The sequence below is a fragment of the Barbus barbus genome (assembly GCF_936440315.1).
Source record: "Barbus barbus genome assembly, chromosome: 4".
NCBI lineage: Eukaryota > Metazoa > Chordata > Actinopteri > Cypriniformes > Cyprinidae > Barbus > Barbus barbus.
Genome location: NC_136732.1, coordinates 26,786,811 through 26,802,165, shown reverse-complemented (window position 1 = coordinate 26,802,165; position 15,355 = coordinate 26,786,811). Strand labels below are relative to the sequence as shown.

General features: G+C 41.4%; 1 protein-coding gene across 4 annotated transcripts in view; it reads right to left on the bottom strand.

Moving 5' to 3' along the window:
- Nucleotides 1-2,755: 2,755 nt before the first annotated feature.
- Nucleotides 2,756-15,355, bottom strand: part of LOC306868772 (trinucleotide repeat-containing gene 6C protein-like) — a 74,948-nt gene continuing 62,348 nt past the window's right edge. For 3 of the 4 annotated variants that reach the window (XM_079415120.1, XM_079415122.1, XM_079415123.1), the window contains 16 exons: nucleotides 14,722-14,879; nucleotides 14,567-14,644; nucleotides 14,309-14,366; nucleotides 14,077-14,225; nucleotides 12,768-12,899; nucleotides 12,477-12,620; nucleotides 12,225-12,344; nucleotides 12,022-12,105; nucleotides 11,652-11,898; nucleotides 11,049-11,213; nucleotides 10,774-10,959; nucleotides 9,679-9,828; nucleotides 8,583-8,798; nucleotides 7,539-7,612; nucleotides 7,307-7,446; nucleotides 2,756-7,203 (listed from right to left, as the gene is read on the bottom strand). In XM_079415120.1, coding sequence (XP_079271246.1) covers nucleotides 6,825-7,203; nucleotides 7,307-7,446; nucleotides 7,539-7,612; nucleotides 8,583-8,798; nucleotides 9,679-9,828; nucleotides 10,774-10,959; nucleotides 11,049-11,213; nucleotides 11,652-11,898; nucleotides 12,022-12,105; nucleotides 12,225-12,344; nucleotides 12,477-12,620; nucleotides 12,768-12,899; nucleotides 14,077-14,225; nucleotides 14,309-14,366; nucleotides 14,567-14,644; nucleotides 14,722-14,879 — 2,480 coding nt within the window. In that variant the 3' untranslated portion in view covers nucleotides 2,756-6,824. The remainder of the gene's footprint in view (nucleotides 7,204-7,306; nucleotides 7,447-7,538; nucleotides 7,613-8,582; nucleotides 8,799-9,678; nucleotides 9,829-10,773; nucleotides 10,960-11,048; nucleotides 11,214-11,651; nucleotides 11,899-12,021; nucleotides 12,106-12,224; nucleotides 12,345-12,476; nucleotides 12,621-12,767; nucleotides 12,900-14,076; nucleotides 14,226-14,308; nucleotides 14,367-14,566; nucleotides 14,645-14,721; nucleotides 14,880-15,355) is intronic. The other variant, XM_079415121.1, reaches the window with a different exon arrangement.

Genomic DNA, 15,355 nt, shown 5'->3' with positions numbered 1-15,355 from the left:
TGAAATACCCATTTCCAGGGACATGCTAAAATCTATAATGTATACATGCATATATTTATATATATAAAACCATTTGGGCTGTCTGTTTTTGTCCCTTTTTTTGGAAAAATGACAAATGTGACAAATATATTTTAAAAAGAACATTATGTCGCCTCAGTTAATAAACGCATAATTACTAGCATAATTGCTGTAATCGTAACTAACAATAAATAGTTGTAGTTCTTCCTTAAAACGGCATTTTCCAATTATTCTTTAACCCATTTATTTTAAATGCGTAATTTTAGATAAAGCAGGGTGAATACAGGCTGGTTACTTTCTGATCATTTGTCAGGGGCCTTTTTTTGTGTGATCCAAATAGCTGTTTGTCATCTTGCACTACTAAAAACATGTTTTATTCCGTCAGAAACAAACAAACAAAAAAACAGGTTATTAAGACTCCCACTTTACCTGTATTCATCCTGTAGCCCATAACTGCAGATTACTGATGTCTACTACTAATAAATGACCAAACCATATTCATTACAGCCAAGAACAAAAATGCAATTTATTAATTGTTTGAAAGAAGCTCCATAGTTCAAAACATTTGTTTTTTTTTTCGGTGCATGTCAACAATCACATTCTATGAGGAGAGAAAAAGAGAGAAAGAGAGAGAAAACAAAAACATTAAAAGCCACTGACTTCTTAATCTCAGTACAGACATATTCCTTAACATTTAAAATCAAAAGGCAAAAGCAACCCAGTATCTCCATCCACATATCCCAGAAACACACTCGGTCGCTCACACACACACACACACACACACGCAGAACACAGACAACCTTGAAAGACATGGGCTACAAAAAACCCCCACAGTGCTTCAGAATGAGACGTTCATTGGTTTAGAAATACACAGCATGGCGATGTACTGTAAGAAACATGGTAAATGGGAAATAAGATGGGGTCGGTGGGGGAGGGAGACAACAGAGCAAATGAGCACAATAAAAAGACACAGAAAGAATCCCTCTAATCCCAATGAGAGATGGGTCACAGAGGCTTTAAGAAGCCCACCCCCTTGTGCATAGATCATGATCCGTATAAACCAGCTTTTTTTTTTTTTCTCTTGAAATCGTTCAATTTGATACAGAAGCCCTGCCCCCCAACCCCTCTTTTTAATTTCTCATTATGTAATACCCGCCACAAGAGACAGAATGACAAAGAGGAAAGAAATATAGTAATGCACAATGGTCCTGATTTCAACAGGAAGGGACCTCATGTTAAGAAAATACAATAAAGATTCAAACATACAGCATTTGTATGTTCTTTCACCGTCTTTTGAACAATCAAAATCATTGATCATTTTGTTTAAAATGTAAAGCAATTTCAATATATAGATTTATATATAAAGCACTCCATTTTTTAAAGTTCATTAAGAGTTCATTATTTGGTAAATAAGTAACTGCTACGGATTTAGAAACAAAGGTATTTTCTTCTTCTGAAATCCATAACCTTCAGTGCTTATTGTTTTTTTTCTGTTATCCTCCTCCTCTAAAAATGAACATTAAATGGCGTGGAGTTGGTACTCTGGAACCCTTGCCTTCCTGAGACATGATCCACTTTTTGTGTGTGCAAGATAGTGAACATTTATGTCTTCTTCTTTTCTCTTTTTTTCAACAAAGGAAATGTTTTTTTTGCTTTGAGAAAAAAAAACAGGCAAAAAAACAGGCTTTGATAATATATGAAAGTAACAGCCAACATAAATAAAAAAACAAAAACAACACTGATCAATCCCAGAGTTCTGCAAGTAGCACAATAATCTTCATTCTGTAAAGTGTTTTTGTTATTCATTTGATGGAAGTATATGTCCTTTAGGATTTTTCTCTTCTCATGACAATGCCATCGCAAAATTTAATTTCCTTGAACTTCAGAAAAACATGAAATGCTTGTAAACTGTTGGTGGCCTTGCACAAAGAAGATAGTGAACAAAAACTAGAACAGGTATGAACATTAACGACCAAAAAAAAACAAACAAACCAGAAAGGTAGGCACCTCTGAAATGAGTCTTGTAAGAAACTCTTCTCCAGATGTCTATCCAGCTCATCATGGTGTAACATGGGGAGTTACAAGTTCCTCTACATCGATCTATGGCCACAGTTCTTCAAAAAAAAATCCCCACATTTTATATTTATATACTTTTTTTGTTAGCATTTTGCATTTTTTCTGTTTATAATCTGAAAAACAAAATGGTGCAATACTCAAAATAATTTCTTTATCACGGATTATTCCACAATAAAAGCCACTATAAGGTAGATAATCGTATTACAGAAAAAAAAAAAAAAAAAAAAAAAACACTTGTTATTTTTCTCAATAAATCCTTGAGTAAACATTAACACATGAATTGTCACCTTGTCCTCTTAGTACTTTAATATCATGTACGATTCGCTGAATGAGGGGAAGCAGACACTCAGTGCAACTCTAATAACAAAGCTAATAACAAATACGATAACAATACACATACGAATATATTTTTGACTAGCCAACAAAAGACAAAAACAAAACTAAGATGCTTAAAATGAAACAAAGGCGCAAACAAATCCACTGTAATCACTAGCATACATTGGTTTGAACCCACTCACACAGGCAAATGAACGCATTCATCCGTCATACAGTACACGCAATCTTGTGCAAACACTCACATACAACCGATGTCACTTTGCGTTGTTTTTTTTTGTTTTTGTTTTTTTGTTTGTTTTTTTTAATTAAGTTTTTTTTTTTTTTTCGTTCAGTTTGAACTGATGTTATCAAAAAGCTTCGAAGTGTATGAATGACAAAATTACAAAAAAAATTCACATTACATTATTGGCGCTTCTTATGATTCAAGTATTTGTGTTTTTTAATTTGTATAATTTTTGATATGTATATGCTATATCATCTAGGTAAATTTATGGAGAGAAGGAAACAGGGGGTTACTCGGGCCTGAAAACCAAAGTAAATGTAAATAAAGAAAAAAGATAACCAGTTATATACATACACAGGATTTCAGATGTACATGTATATCAACCAGCATGTGCATATTCTAGCCAGGACCCTAAGAAAGAGGATTTGTGTTTCTTAGAGCTCATCTTCACCCAGGCCCTGTTATTTTGTACGATCGAAGCAGCCTTTTTATCTAAACAAAGTTGCATCTGAGCCAGGGTGCATTAGTCCTATCGATAAGACCCAGTATATGCCCACAAAGGAGGACACAGTGGGCACTTGTTGGCTAGCTAGCTAGTCTGCCAGGCAATCCTCTGGATTTTAAACATGTTTTTGGACAATTGTTTTTTTGTGGTCTCAAGTACAGCTTAGAGAAAGGCAGTTAAAAATATATATATCTTCAAAAACAGGCAATAGTGATTGTTGCTAGTGTCACTCGAGTGTGAAAAAAAATCATCTTCCAGAAAGGGATTTTCCCCTTTTAAGACTTGGTATCAACTGGCATGTGCCTCAGGCCTCCTGATACAATAGGTCCACATGGACCTGGACCTGTTTAAAAAAAAGAAAAAAAGAAAAGAAAAAATAATCTGCACCGTTCCCCTACTATCGGGTCAGGGCAGAATTTAATACCATCAATACAGCAACCCCAGAGTCATCTGTCCGCCACTTCAGGGCGTCAAAGGCTTGCAGAAAGAAGCACTTCAGTCAAGAGTGTACAGAATTAAAGTTTCCTTTTTCAACAATATTAATAATAATAATCAGACATAAACCTTTTTTTGGTTTAAAAAAACAGAAAAAGAAAAGATGTACCCAAATGTGAACCATCTACAGTGCACCTAAACATTCTGGATTCCCTGTTTAATTCTCAGCAGTCCTCCCAGACGTATATATTCGATACCCGGGACAAGGTGCAACCTGTCTTTCTTGGTGCCAACCTGCATTCTACCTCTCCATCTCCATGTGCTCTTTACAAAACCAAACATCAAAACAAATTTCAAGAAAGTTGTTCCACTCTGATAGATTCATGTCTAGGTTAGGTCTAAGATCGAGAATAGATACATTAGGATCTAGAAGAAAAAAAACAGAGGGACTTCCTTCTTGGAGTCCACTCGCCTACCCATTTAGCATCTTTAAAGCCACATTGGATAATGCGATAGCGCCCTCCTCGTAACGATAAAACAGTTTGGGGTTCTCTGAGGCTGCCCTGAGACTGCATGTACGTAATGTAAGAGATCATTCAGAGAGTGAACAGTGAGGGCCTGGTCATCGGGCCGGTTTCTTACTTTAGGCCACACCGTAAGGAAGCTGCCTTCTCACAATCACCTGGTGAGCTGAAGAGTGGGCTTGGAGAGAACTACAGATTGAAGGCCGTGAACTGCACCTCTCGTCGGTCTTTGCATAGAAGTGGAGAACCAAGTCTCCGTTATCATTTGCTTTTATTACTGTGAGAGGAGGCGACCAGGTAAAGTAGTGTACTCTGCCTGCCCTTTGTCGTAAGCACCAGTGTGAGTGTGTGTCCTGGCAGGGTTGTGACACCGGAGCGGAGGAAAGTGCAGAGGAGAGGCAGAAGACAAACTGAGCACCATTGACCTACTCTTCGTTTCGCCACTACGTGCGCTCTGTCCTCAAAACAACCCATTTCGTCACTACGAGTGATTCCGGATCAATCGTCGCTGCCATTTACGCTGAGGTGTGCCTCTTAATCAGAGTGTTTCTGCATATGCGCAGCAAGAGGGGCTGGTGAGAGCAGCTACCATAGAGACCACTGCATTGACACACACATAAACCCAAAAAGCGCAAAATAACGATATAACATCAACAACAGCAATGACGATAACAACAGCAATGTTGACCAAAAAACAAAAACAACACTGGCAATTCCAGAAGGGAAAAACCCAATCAATCGTAAAAAGTACATAAAACGAACCTGTCCACTTCCAGCTAAAGTGATCTTTGCATGAAAGGAAGAAAGAGAGTCTATGAGAGTGAAGATGAGACGAGGTCGAGTGCTGGCGCAGTAGTAGTACGTACTGATTGGCCAGGTCTGAAGGAGCCACTGCTCCGGCCCCAGGCGGGTCCGTTCTGGCATCTGGTGCGCCGGCCTGGCACAGCGGGTCAAAAGTCAGAGTGTGGGCACCTGAGGCGCCACAGCAGATAGGCACTCAATGGCCACACTTATCATACAGGTAGGCGGGGCCGCCAGGGCAAGGGGCCCCTCAGAATCCATTAGAAACATTACAACACGTCTAGCATCTCCAGACAAAAAGGCTAATGATTTTGGAGTACTGTAACAGTGATATTTACTTTGATACATATCATCTTAAAGAAAAAACAAAGAAAAAAACACCTAAAAACACGTGAACGCTTCAGTCTTGTTGTGGTGGTGGTTTTTTTTTCTCATCAGACATCCCTTCATTTTGCTACCATTTTCGAAATGTCGGACTTCAAAGTCAAAAGACCGTGGAAAGACAAGGACGAAGAAGAAAAGAAACGGCAAAATCCGTTTAGAGTATGGAGGAGAAGTTCGGTAGATTGCTTTTCATCGTTGCTTTTTGTCAGTGTAATTTGTTGGCATTGAATCGGAGCTTGACGCTCTTGCTAAGTGCTATGAAGAAACCACGCCTTCTTTGTTCCATACTTTTGTACCAAATACAACAACGAAAAAAAAAAAAAGCACTTTGTCTACTGGGTTACAAGAAACACCTCTTATTTGGTTTGAAGCCCCTGTTGCCCCTGTAGTCACACTTGTCCTTGAGTGTGTAGAGGAAGTGCTTGTGAGTGTTTCATCACCATGGGCTTGCACACTGAGAGAGTCCTCTTCTGTTCAGTCCCACGCTTGGTGGACACGGCAGGAGACGAGTCTTTGATTTCCCCCCCGTCCCCAGGCGAGCTCCTACCGTTTCACCGGCAAAAAAGCACTGCGTAAAGATGGACGGAAGAGTCTGTGGCATATATTGCACTTCAGATGAACGACAATGAGGGCTTATGTTTTGTTTGTTTTTTAGAGAGCGAGAAAAGAAAAGTAGTCCATCTGAAAAAGTGTTTCCTGTACAGTTTTTCGTGAGCAGTGGTTAATATATTCCTCAGCTGTCCACGTGTCCTCTCAGCTTAAGAATAAATGCCTCAAATGTGCAGAGGGGTCAGATACCTGTCCGTCCTTTCGAGAGTTACGAGGACAGGTGACCGAGGGAAACAGGAAGGACGAATACGCGTACATTGCGGCTGAGATCGAAACCATGACAGTCCTGGCTCAGAAATGAGAAAATGTGCAATTCTCAAGATGAGTTTCTTCAGAGTACAAATGGAGTGGGACTGATCAGCAGTTAAGGCTAAAGTTTAGTGCTGTTAATTAATCCAAACGATCCCAAGGACAACTGAAAAAAGCCATGGATCCAGTCTAAAGGACAGGGAGTAGGGGAAGCCGGTTTGGAATGACGCACGTTTCGTCGGGGAGAGGGCAATATGCTGTGATTGGGCTGACAGAATGTGCTCGTGCCAGAGGAATAAAAAAAAAAAAATGGCAGCTTGTCTCGTCAGTTTGTAGTAAAATACACTTTCACACTGGTATCAGTTATTAGAGAAAAGTCTCGGTAAAGGTTCACTTCTCTTTTAGTTACGGTTCTTCGTAAGAAGTCCATAGAATACTGTAACCCAAGCCTAATGATCAAAATAACACAGATGAAGAGACGCAAAACAAAACAAAAAAGTAGAGGAAGAAGGTCAGCAGCCTCTTTGCAAGTGTGGCCTCAGCCTCCTGTCTCTTGGTTTTTCACAGTTCCACTGACGTTGATTATCGCCAAATGATTTGCTTGGTTTTTGCTTGTTAAGTTTCATATTTCGCTACGGTTTAGGGGTTCGAGCGCTTGGTGCTCTCACATGGACTCTCCACTCAGCAGGTCTCCAGGAAGCAGCGTATTGATTTGGGTGGGGCTGCCCACCACTCGGCCGTCCTCGGCGCTGGGCGGCCCCCACAGGCTGGAGTACTGCGGTACACCCCCCCACAGCAGCTCGTTGCTCGCCTTACTGCCGGACCCCATCCCGCCTGCTCCTCCTCCTCCCAGACTGCTGCTGTTCCAGTGGCCAATGGGGTGTGTGGCCGCCGCCCCCCCACCCCCCATCCGTGTTTGATTGGTGCCGGGGTTGGCCTGCCAGCTGGTGGTGGGCGTGAGGGACTGACCCTGTGCAAAGAAGCGGTTCACCTCCTCTTCTCCAGCAAACTCTGCCAGTATAGTGGTGTTTCCCAGAACACACCTGGAAAGCAGGTATTCAGAGACAAAGAACGGATGACAGTGATGATATAGCTGAGGTTGTTTTGTTTTTTTTTAAAGAAGACATCAGTGAAACATTTACGTACATGTGTAGGGACTTTTGGGCTTTGGCAGCCTCCTCTCTAGAACTGTAGCGCACCACGGCATTGCCCTGTGTCAGGTTGAGATGGAATGTGATGAGCGGGCCGTGTTGCATGCACAGTGTCCGCAGTGTTGAACCATCAATCTAAACAACACAGAAAACAAAGGGTCATATAACACTGCACATGATTAACCAAGAAATTAAGTCAATGAACATAACAGTAGCCACAAGGATACCTGTGGAGTGAGGTTTCTCAGAACCAACCAGCTAGTGCTCCTGCTGGAGCTGTCTGTACTCCATGTGGTACCTACTTAGAGAGAGAAAGAACCATTACAACATAGTCTAAGCATTAAAGTACCATGTACACTAATATTCAAGAAAAAAATTAAGAAATTAATACTTTTATTTAGCAAGATTGTATGAAACTGATTAAAAGTGACAGTAAAGACATTTGTAATGTTGCTAAAGAACTATTCCCCAAATCATGTGACACCGGAGTAATGGCTGCTGAAAATTCAACTTTGCCATTACAGGATTCTAAAATTACATTTGAAAATATATTGAAATAAAAAGAGTTATTTTAAACTGTAATAACATTTCACAATACTACTGTCTTTACTGTATTTTTGATAAAAATGCAGCCTTAATGAGCATAAGAGACTCTTTCAAAAACATTGTTTCTTATGTAGAAGGTCACCTCTTTAAACATTTGTTTTTATTAAAATTGTATCTCTATTTATTTAGACTAAATAGCATTGCATTCAATATCAACCTAAACCTGAACAGCTTATCAGTATTGACCAGAACTTTACTTCTGGTTCATTCGTTTTTGGATGAACGATGCTCTCCCTTCACTATGATTGTATTAAAAAATAATTTATATATTTCAACATCACATTTTTATTCAAATTAGTCAAGTAAACAACTGTGCTACAGTTAAATGTCATGAAAGTGTTATCAAACAACTGTGGGAATGTTGACTAACACACGACACATGTGAGACCACAAAACAGCACGCTCGCTACACTGCCAGAGCCCATGCTCGCGAATGCTCCAACCGTTCCAATCCTCACCTCACCCCCACATTTTGACTAGCGTTTACACCCACATAAAAGAGTCAACTGACATTTCAACTGCCATTTCGAAACACCCACACCTTTGCCTACGAATAGCTGCACAAACACACATATCCGCCTGGACTTAAACTGCACCTTTTACACACACACACACACACACACACACACACACACACACACACACACACACACACACACACCTACCTGAAGAGTAGGAGCTGCTCCAGCCAGCCACCAGACCCAGGGTGTTTCCGCCCCATGTGGACGAGGGCTTGGTGTTGGTCAGGCCTGGAGGCGGCCGTGCGGGAGCCGTTGTGTTTCGGGGTCCTTGTGGGACTTTCCAAAGCTCGTGAGAGAGAGAAGCCTGGGTGTGCGAGATGGGCCCCGAAGACCAAGTGGACTTCATGTCAGACAGCTTTCCTGTAGATCAGATATGTAAATGTGTGAAAAAGAGTAGAGGAGGAAACACTAAAAGAGTATGCTAACTGACATCTTATCTCCTGTTTCTAATTCTGTGTGCCCCAGAATTAGATATACAAGTGGTGAAAGGTGTTCTCAAAGCAGTCACAGTCACTGAGGTGCCACCGCAAACAGGAAAGAGTTTATGTCTCACAAATAAAAGAGTGCCTTCTCACCACTTCCACCTCACAAAAATCACAGATAGCCAGTGACCATGCTGCACAAAGGGACAGTGTATGACTAACACCACTGAGGGAGATATACAGATGAATGTAGGCGGGACAGAGCCCTCTACAGGGGACAGGGCTACATTTGAGTTGGATGCACTAGATATACAGGAATGCGACCACCGTTTGGGGCCCCATACTAGGTTGAACAGTAAGTATTAAGAAAAGAGTGTGATGAGCAGGACTGAGGGCAGGAAGGGGTTTCTGGGAGTTGTACCTGTGCTGTCTGCCTCAGGGGAGGACAGACTGAAAGAGCTAGAGACTGCCCAATCGCTGGAGGGAGGCAGAGCCTCGCCCTGTGAGGAAGTTGGGGTGGAACCTACGATGTGTCCCGAACAAAGCAGGCAACAATTCAAAGTGGAAATCAGAAAAATAACGTACGTAGAAAATACAAAGAAAGAAAAAATAACTACCACATTATTAGTGGTTGTATTATGTGAAAAACATTAAGACATTCTAAATAAAAACAGTACTGCAATATGCAATACCTTTTATTCAGAATATATAAAACTATTTAGCTAGACACGGTGTTATGGGATTTATCCAGGCTTTGTGCTTTCAGTGTCATCTGACAGATATTTTCTTCGAGGGGAAAAAGAGATTTGTCCTCTTACCTCCACTCCTGTCTCTCAGCAGGTAGCGGTTCACATCCTGAATGTTGGTATTGATGGTGGGCCCACTGGGAACGCTCCCTGGGGTCACATTGGGGTCAGTCTCAGGGTCAATATTCTGCAGTCCTTTCCAGGGCACTCCTGGACAAAACTCTAAGGGATTTCATACAAATCAGATCATTTTGAGACCTTGTCTAATAGACACATTAAAAATGGGGGTGGAACCGAACGGCTCGGCTCACGAGGCAAATTCCAAATGGAAGTGATCATCCCTATCCCCTTGGAGTGGGGACTTTTGAGTGAGCAGGGCACATGTGTGCCATTATGTAGTCGTTCGGAATGCACTTGGCAAAGGGAGAGATGCAATTTCCTCATTATCTGCAGCTGGGATGTTCCCGTGACAACGCAGCACATAAAAAAAAAAAAAACTGCTTACCGTTCCACCGCTACATTAAAAATGTGAGATTGTCTTTGCGTTATATAACATTTCTTCAATCTAGGAACTCCAAAACTGTTTCATCAGCTGAAACGGTTTGACCTAAAATATTTACTTGAAGCCCCATTGAGATTTCAAGTTAATATTTTAATAATTTAACAACATATTTGTATGTTCACAGTTCTCTGATGTCAGCTAAAGATAACATGACATGCAGGTAAACTAATTAACTTTTTTCTTTTTGATTGTTTTCATATTAAAATTTAGAAATTCATTGCAATTTTGATGTTTTTATTATTTGAAAATGTTTTTGAATGCTGCAAAACCACAGTTTTGGAAACCCTGAACCAATCAAAGGCATTTATTAAAAATAAATATATAAAATAACAGAAAAACTAAATATTGGATTATTTTCACACCATTACATTCAAAAAAGAAAATATCATTTTGTCACGCAGTCCACATTTAATCTGGTGAACTACACCTCATTTTGAAAATTATTTTTTTTTTTGCAGATGCTACTTGGTTTGATGTTGTTTTAATCTAGTGCAATGACATGCAGTTGTTTTATTAGTGTAAAAATGTCCAAACAACTTTAAATCCGCTTAAAGCTTTCATAAGCCTACTAGTACAAAGAGATCTTAGAGATGCCAGTTAGTCACCTGGAGGCCAGTTGACATTGGTCCCATTGGAGATCTTGTCATTGTTCTTCCCCTGACCCCAGCTATCATGAGGTGCCAAGGGGCTGGCAGGAGACTCGGAGCTGGGAATCAGATTGTAGGGACTGAAGGAGTCATCCAGCAGGGGCTTACTTGGGGGACCCAGACTGGGGCCTGCAGAGATGGCACCTGTATAATATTGGTGATATGGAAAATCATCAGTATCAGGCCTGATATTAACTACTATGTCACATGTTCACAATAAAATTTATGTGTACCATGCTTGTTGAAGTTGGCCTCCATTGGAGAGGAATTGCCAGAGAGGTTATCCATGGAGTTTGGGTGTGTCCACTGTGACAGGCGTGACTGAGGCTGAGGAGAGTCCTTAATGGACAGGCCACCCACCTCCATGCAGTTTACATTCATGTTAGGGTTCAATCCAGCTACAGAGAAGCACATATGCAAGAATCAGCGGGGTTGAGAAGATAACTTTTTGAATCATTTGTTATTGAATGGGGTTTTTAAAAAAACATTGTGATTCAGACCTATTTTCCAGTAAATCATTTGGTTGGATTTGTGAACCAGTTTGACTGGCTCGTTGGAAAGAAAAGATTAAGCAAAAAAAGATTTGCTCACAAACCAATTTATCTATATCAGTATCTAGCTAATGATACATTTTAGAGCTAACTTGGAAAAAATATATTCACTATAGATATGCGCATGACGTTTATCAAGACTTTAACAATTCTGTGGCAATTTCAGGTTCAGGCAGTTCCAGGCAATTCCCAGACAATGTATTGGGAACAATGTATAGAAGAATATTTGGATCTTCACTAGTCTGAGCAGAAAGAATGCAATAACAGACAGTGCTGGTAACTCACAAATAGGGTAGGGTGAGAAGGAGTTTGGAGAAGACTGCGGCTCTTTGGTCTGAAGGTCGGAAACAGAGAGGCTGGAGGCCTGGTGATGGGCTGGATATGTGTCCAGAGCTGATTTGCCTGCGCTGGGATGCAGGCCCGGGTGTGAGGCGGGTGGCTGCTGCTGTTGTTGTTTCAATAGCAGAGCCTGAGCCAGCTGCCGCTGGTGCTGCTGGATCTGTTGCTGCATGTTATTGATTGTACGTGCAACCTGTGAACACATGAATACCTTTATAGAAGTGTGATATTAGAACACACAAACAAATCAGTATTGAGAATTGTGAGATTTCAATTGCATCAGGGTGACCCTAAGCTGTGGGAAGGAACTGCTCACTTGCTGCTCTTGCTGTCGGATGGGGCCAGAAACACTGCGCTGTGCCTGCAACATCTGCTGCTGAATTTGTAAACGCTGGTACGCCTGCAAGATCAAAGTTTTCATTACAACAAGAAATAAGGAGTGAAATTTAAGCTTTCTGACAAATAAAAAACATATTCTTTAATTACAGATCAATAAGATGTCAAAAGACTGGAACTTACCAGTTGCAGCTGATAAAGTTGGTTCAACAGGGTCATATGCTGAGGGTTTATTGGTGAGGTTAAAAGTGCAGGGTTGAGACCAATGTTTTTTGCTGCGAACTGTAAAAGCTGTGCTTGAACCTGTCAGTAAACAAAATGGTCAGATTTCATCACTCCCACATATCCTCAAGTGGTGAAAAACTATGCGTCACCAAATGAAGTCAGTGTCACAATAAGGTGCTAAACTACATGCGTCTGTGTATCTCTGCACACCTGAGGGCTGAAAAACTGAGGCACTTGAGCGCGTAGACTAGGCTGGGACGAGTTGAGAGGTGGCACTGACGGCTGGGGAGGAGGCTGCTGCTGCAGGGCCCGGGCTTGTGCTGCTCCGCTACTACCAAAAACTCCACTCTGCATCTACACAAACACACACAAAACAACTAATTTGGAATCTGACTTTGAGGACAGCTGTCATCCCCACATACTGCCAGTTTAACAGGCAAGATGGTCGATGATTAACACAATACTGAAATACAAAATACACATAGATCCTCATAGACCCACCTGTCTGTTGTTCAAGTTCTGCATCGCAACTCCAAGGCTCTGGCCAGGGAGTACAGCACTACCCAATGGGAGCTTCAGACTCGGAGAAGGCATAAACGGTGAGGTTTGGGCATCATCTGCTAGCCCAGCATCCTAAGGAGCAGATAACAAAATAAATGAATAAATAAGACAAACAAAATTCAGCACAATGTGAAGTCTTCTAGATACAATAACTAAAAGGTGCAGTAGGAGATCTCGGAAAATGCTAACTTTAGCCTGATAGCACTGAAAGCGAACGTCCCACCCTCCCTGCAATCGCCATGCAAAGCCACGCCCCCTGAACGCACATACGCTCAAAGAGCAGAATACCAGAGACAACATTAAATTTAATTAGTGCAAAAGGCTACATCAACGGTTCCCAATTACAGTCCTCGCGCCCTCCCCGCTCTGCACATTTCCTATGTATATCTTTTCACGTCTGACATTTGTTCTGTTCGACCATAAGTCATAAGTGCCCTGCGAAGTGGACATCACCAGATATTCCGGCTTGATTCCAGGTCAAAGCGAACGTATATGTTCCATACAAAGGGCATTAAAGTGTGCGAGATGTGAATTTAAATAGTATTTATTTACAGTGGTATATTATGTCACACTTCTCTAGTAAGTTTCATCTGTGTTTGAAGACGCTAAGCAGCGTAAATCCGTGAATTAATGTTCCGAAGTGAAATCAACTTCAACGGATTTCCCTGCTCAGGGAGAAGGGAGCAATGAACACTGTGTAGGGAGCATGTTAAACGGAATACAGTTCATGCACGTAGCTCTCTTCTAACGAGCTGGTTATGTAAATCAGGTGTGTTAACTAAGCGAGACATGCAAAATATGCAGAGCGGGGGGCGCGAGGACTGGAATTGGGAACTGCTGGGCTACATCATGTGTCATTCACCGGTGAGAAAACTTTATAGCAGTTAGTAAAAGTACAATACCAGGAAGGAAGATTGGGTTGTTGATGTTTGCCTGCCATTCTCGCTCTGACTGCATAGCGTACGTGAACGCGCTGATGATGTATGGTGTCTGCGCGAACAGGGTGCGCAGAGGTATGCAAATACATATGTTGACAGGCAGGTAGGAAAGACAATTAAAACGCTCGGACCGAGCTTTTTGATTGGACGAACATTTCTTGGTCCTATACCTTCCACAGAATATATAAATAGATTTAGACCACTTAACTTAATGATTGCTATCGGGATGTGAAGAGACTTTCAACCAGAATAACAAACAATGTTTCTGAAGACAATCACCTATTGCACCTTTAATTGTGAGAAGCTCATACCTTGTCCATGAAGGGGGGACGATCTGAGGAGGATTCTTTGGAGATGACTGAAGGCCTGCAGCCCATTGGTTTATTGACTAAGCCATTGTTGTAGTCAGAGATTCCCATCCCCCGTTTATCTAGTTCGGTCTTTTTCTCCAACAGGGCACCTACCATACAAATAATATTTGAATATTATATTCTAGCAAAGATGCTCGGAAGGAACCGAAGATTTTGCAGGTATAACACCTACTCATGGCCTGATCCAAGTTCATGTTGTTGCTCTTGAGAGCCTCTTCTGCAGGGTCTCTCTGCAAAGGCAAACAAAAACATACAGTAAACACCATTTGTATTAATCCTTATTACAAAGACTTGATTTTAATAATTTAATTCATTTGTGCAACTGGATAATGTACAATTAGCCAGTCAGTACCGTAAAACTAACCCCAGGGACAACAGTCAAATATACAGAGGGAGAAATGCTCCTATATGAAAGATAAGCAGTACTCACAGGGAAGCCCATGTCAGTCAGCTGCTTGATGAGACGATTCATTATCCAAGTATCATCCTGTTTGTTTGGGACTTTTCCCTTTAAAGAAAAACACAGACAGATGAGCTGCAGAATGACACCTACATTAAACTTAAGTATTTTTTATTTTTTTTTACCTTTGGTGGGCCCTTTTTGGGTGGGTTACCCCAGGAGCTGCAGGAGGAGTTGCTCTCTTGAGATGCAGTGCTGTTCCACATGTCACCCTCATCCTGCTCCCATTGCCCTGCAGCCATGTCCTCTCCACCACCCCAGCCATCTTGCATAGATTTGGGGGCTGTAGGAACAAAACACACATTATTAGATACCAAAACATGTATAATCGTGTAGTGGATTATTTACAACAATAGGGGGCCCTGTTGTTACACATTTCAAAGCTCTGATATACTAGCCTGGTAATACCAAACTCTGCTACTTCGATTTGCTTCGTAGACAGAGTTTGGAAGGGCATAATTGACAAGCGTTTACTTTCTCGTGTGGGGGGGCTTGTCTGAAGTTTAAAATCATTGGTGTACCCGTAGGCCTATCAAATAACTGTGATTGGCTCAGCCGCCTCAAACTTCCACTGTAAACACATGTATGAGGCAAAAACAAAACCATCGAGCAAAATACCGGAGTGAAGATGGCTGTGAACGACTTTTGCAGATTACGTGAAGTAAATGTACGCATCCACGGTACAATTAGTGCATCTAAATTCATATTTGACAGTAGAGACAAACAAGAAAATATTTGCAGCCAACTGTCAAAGTTAGG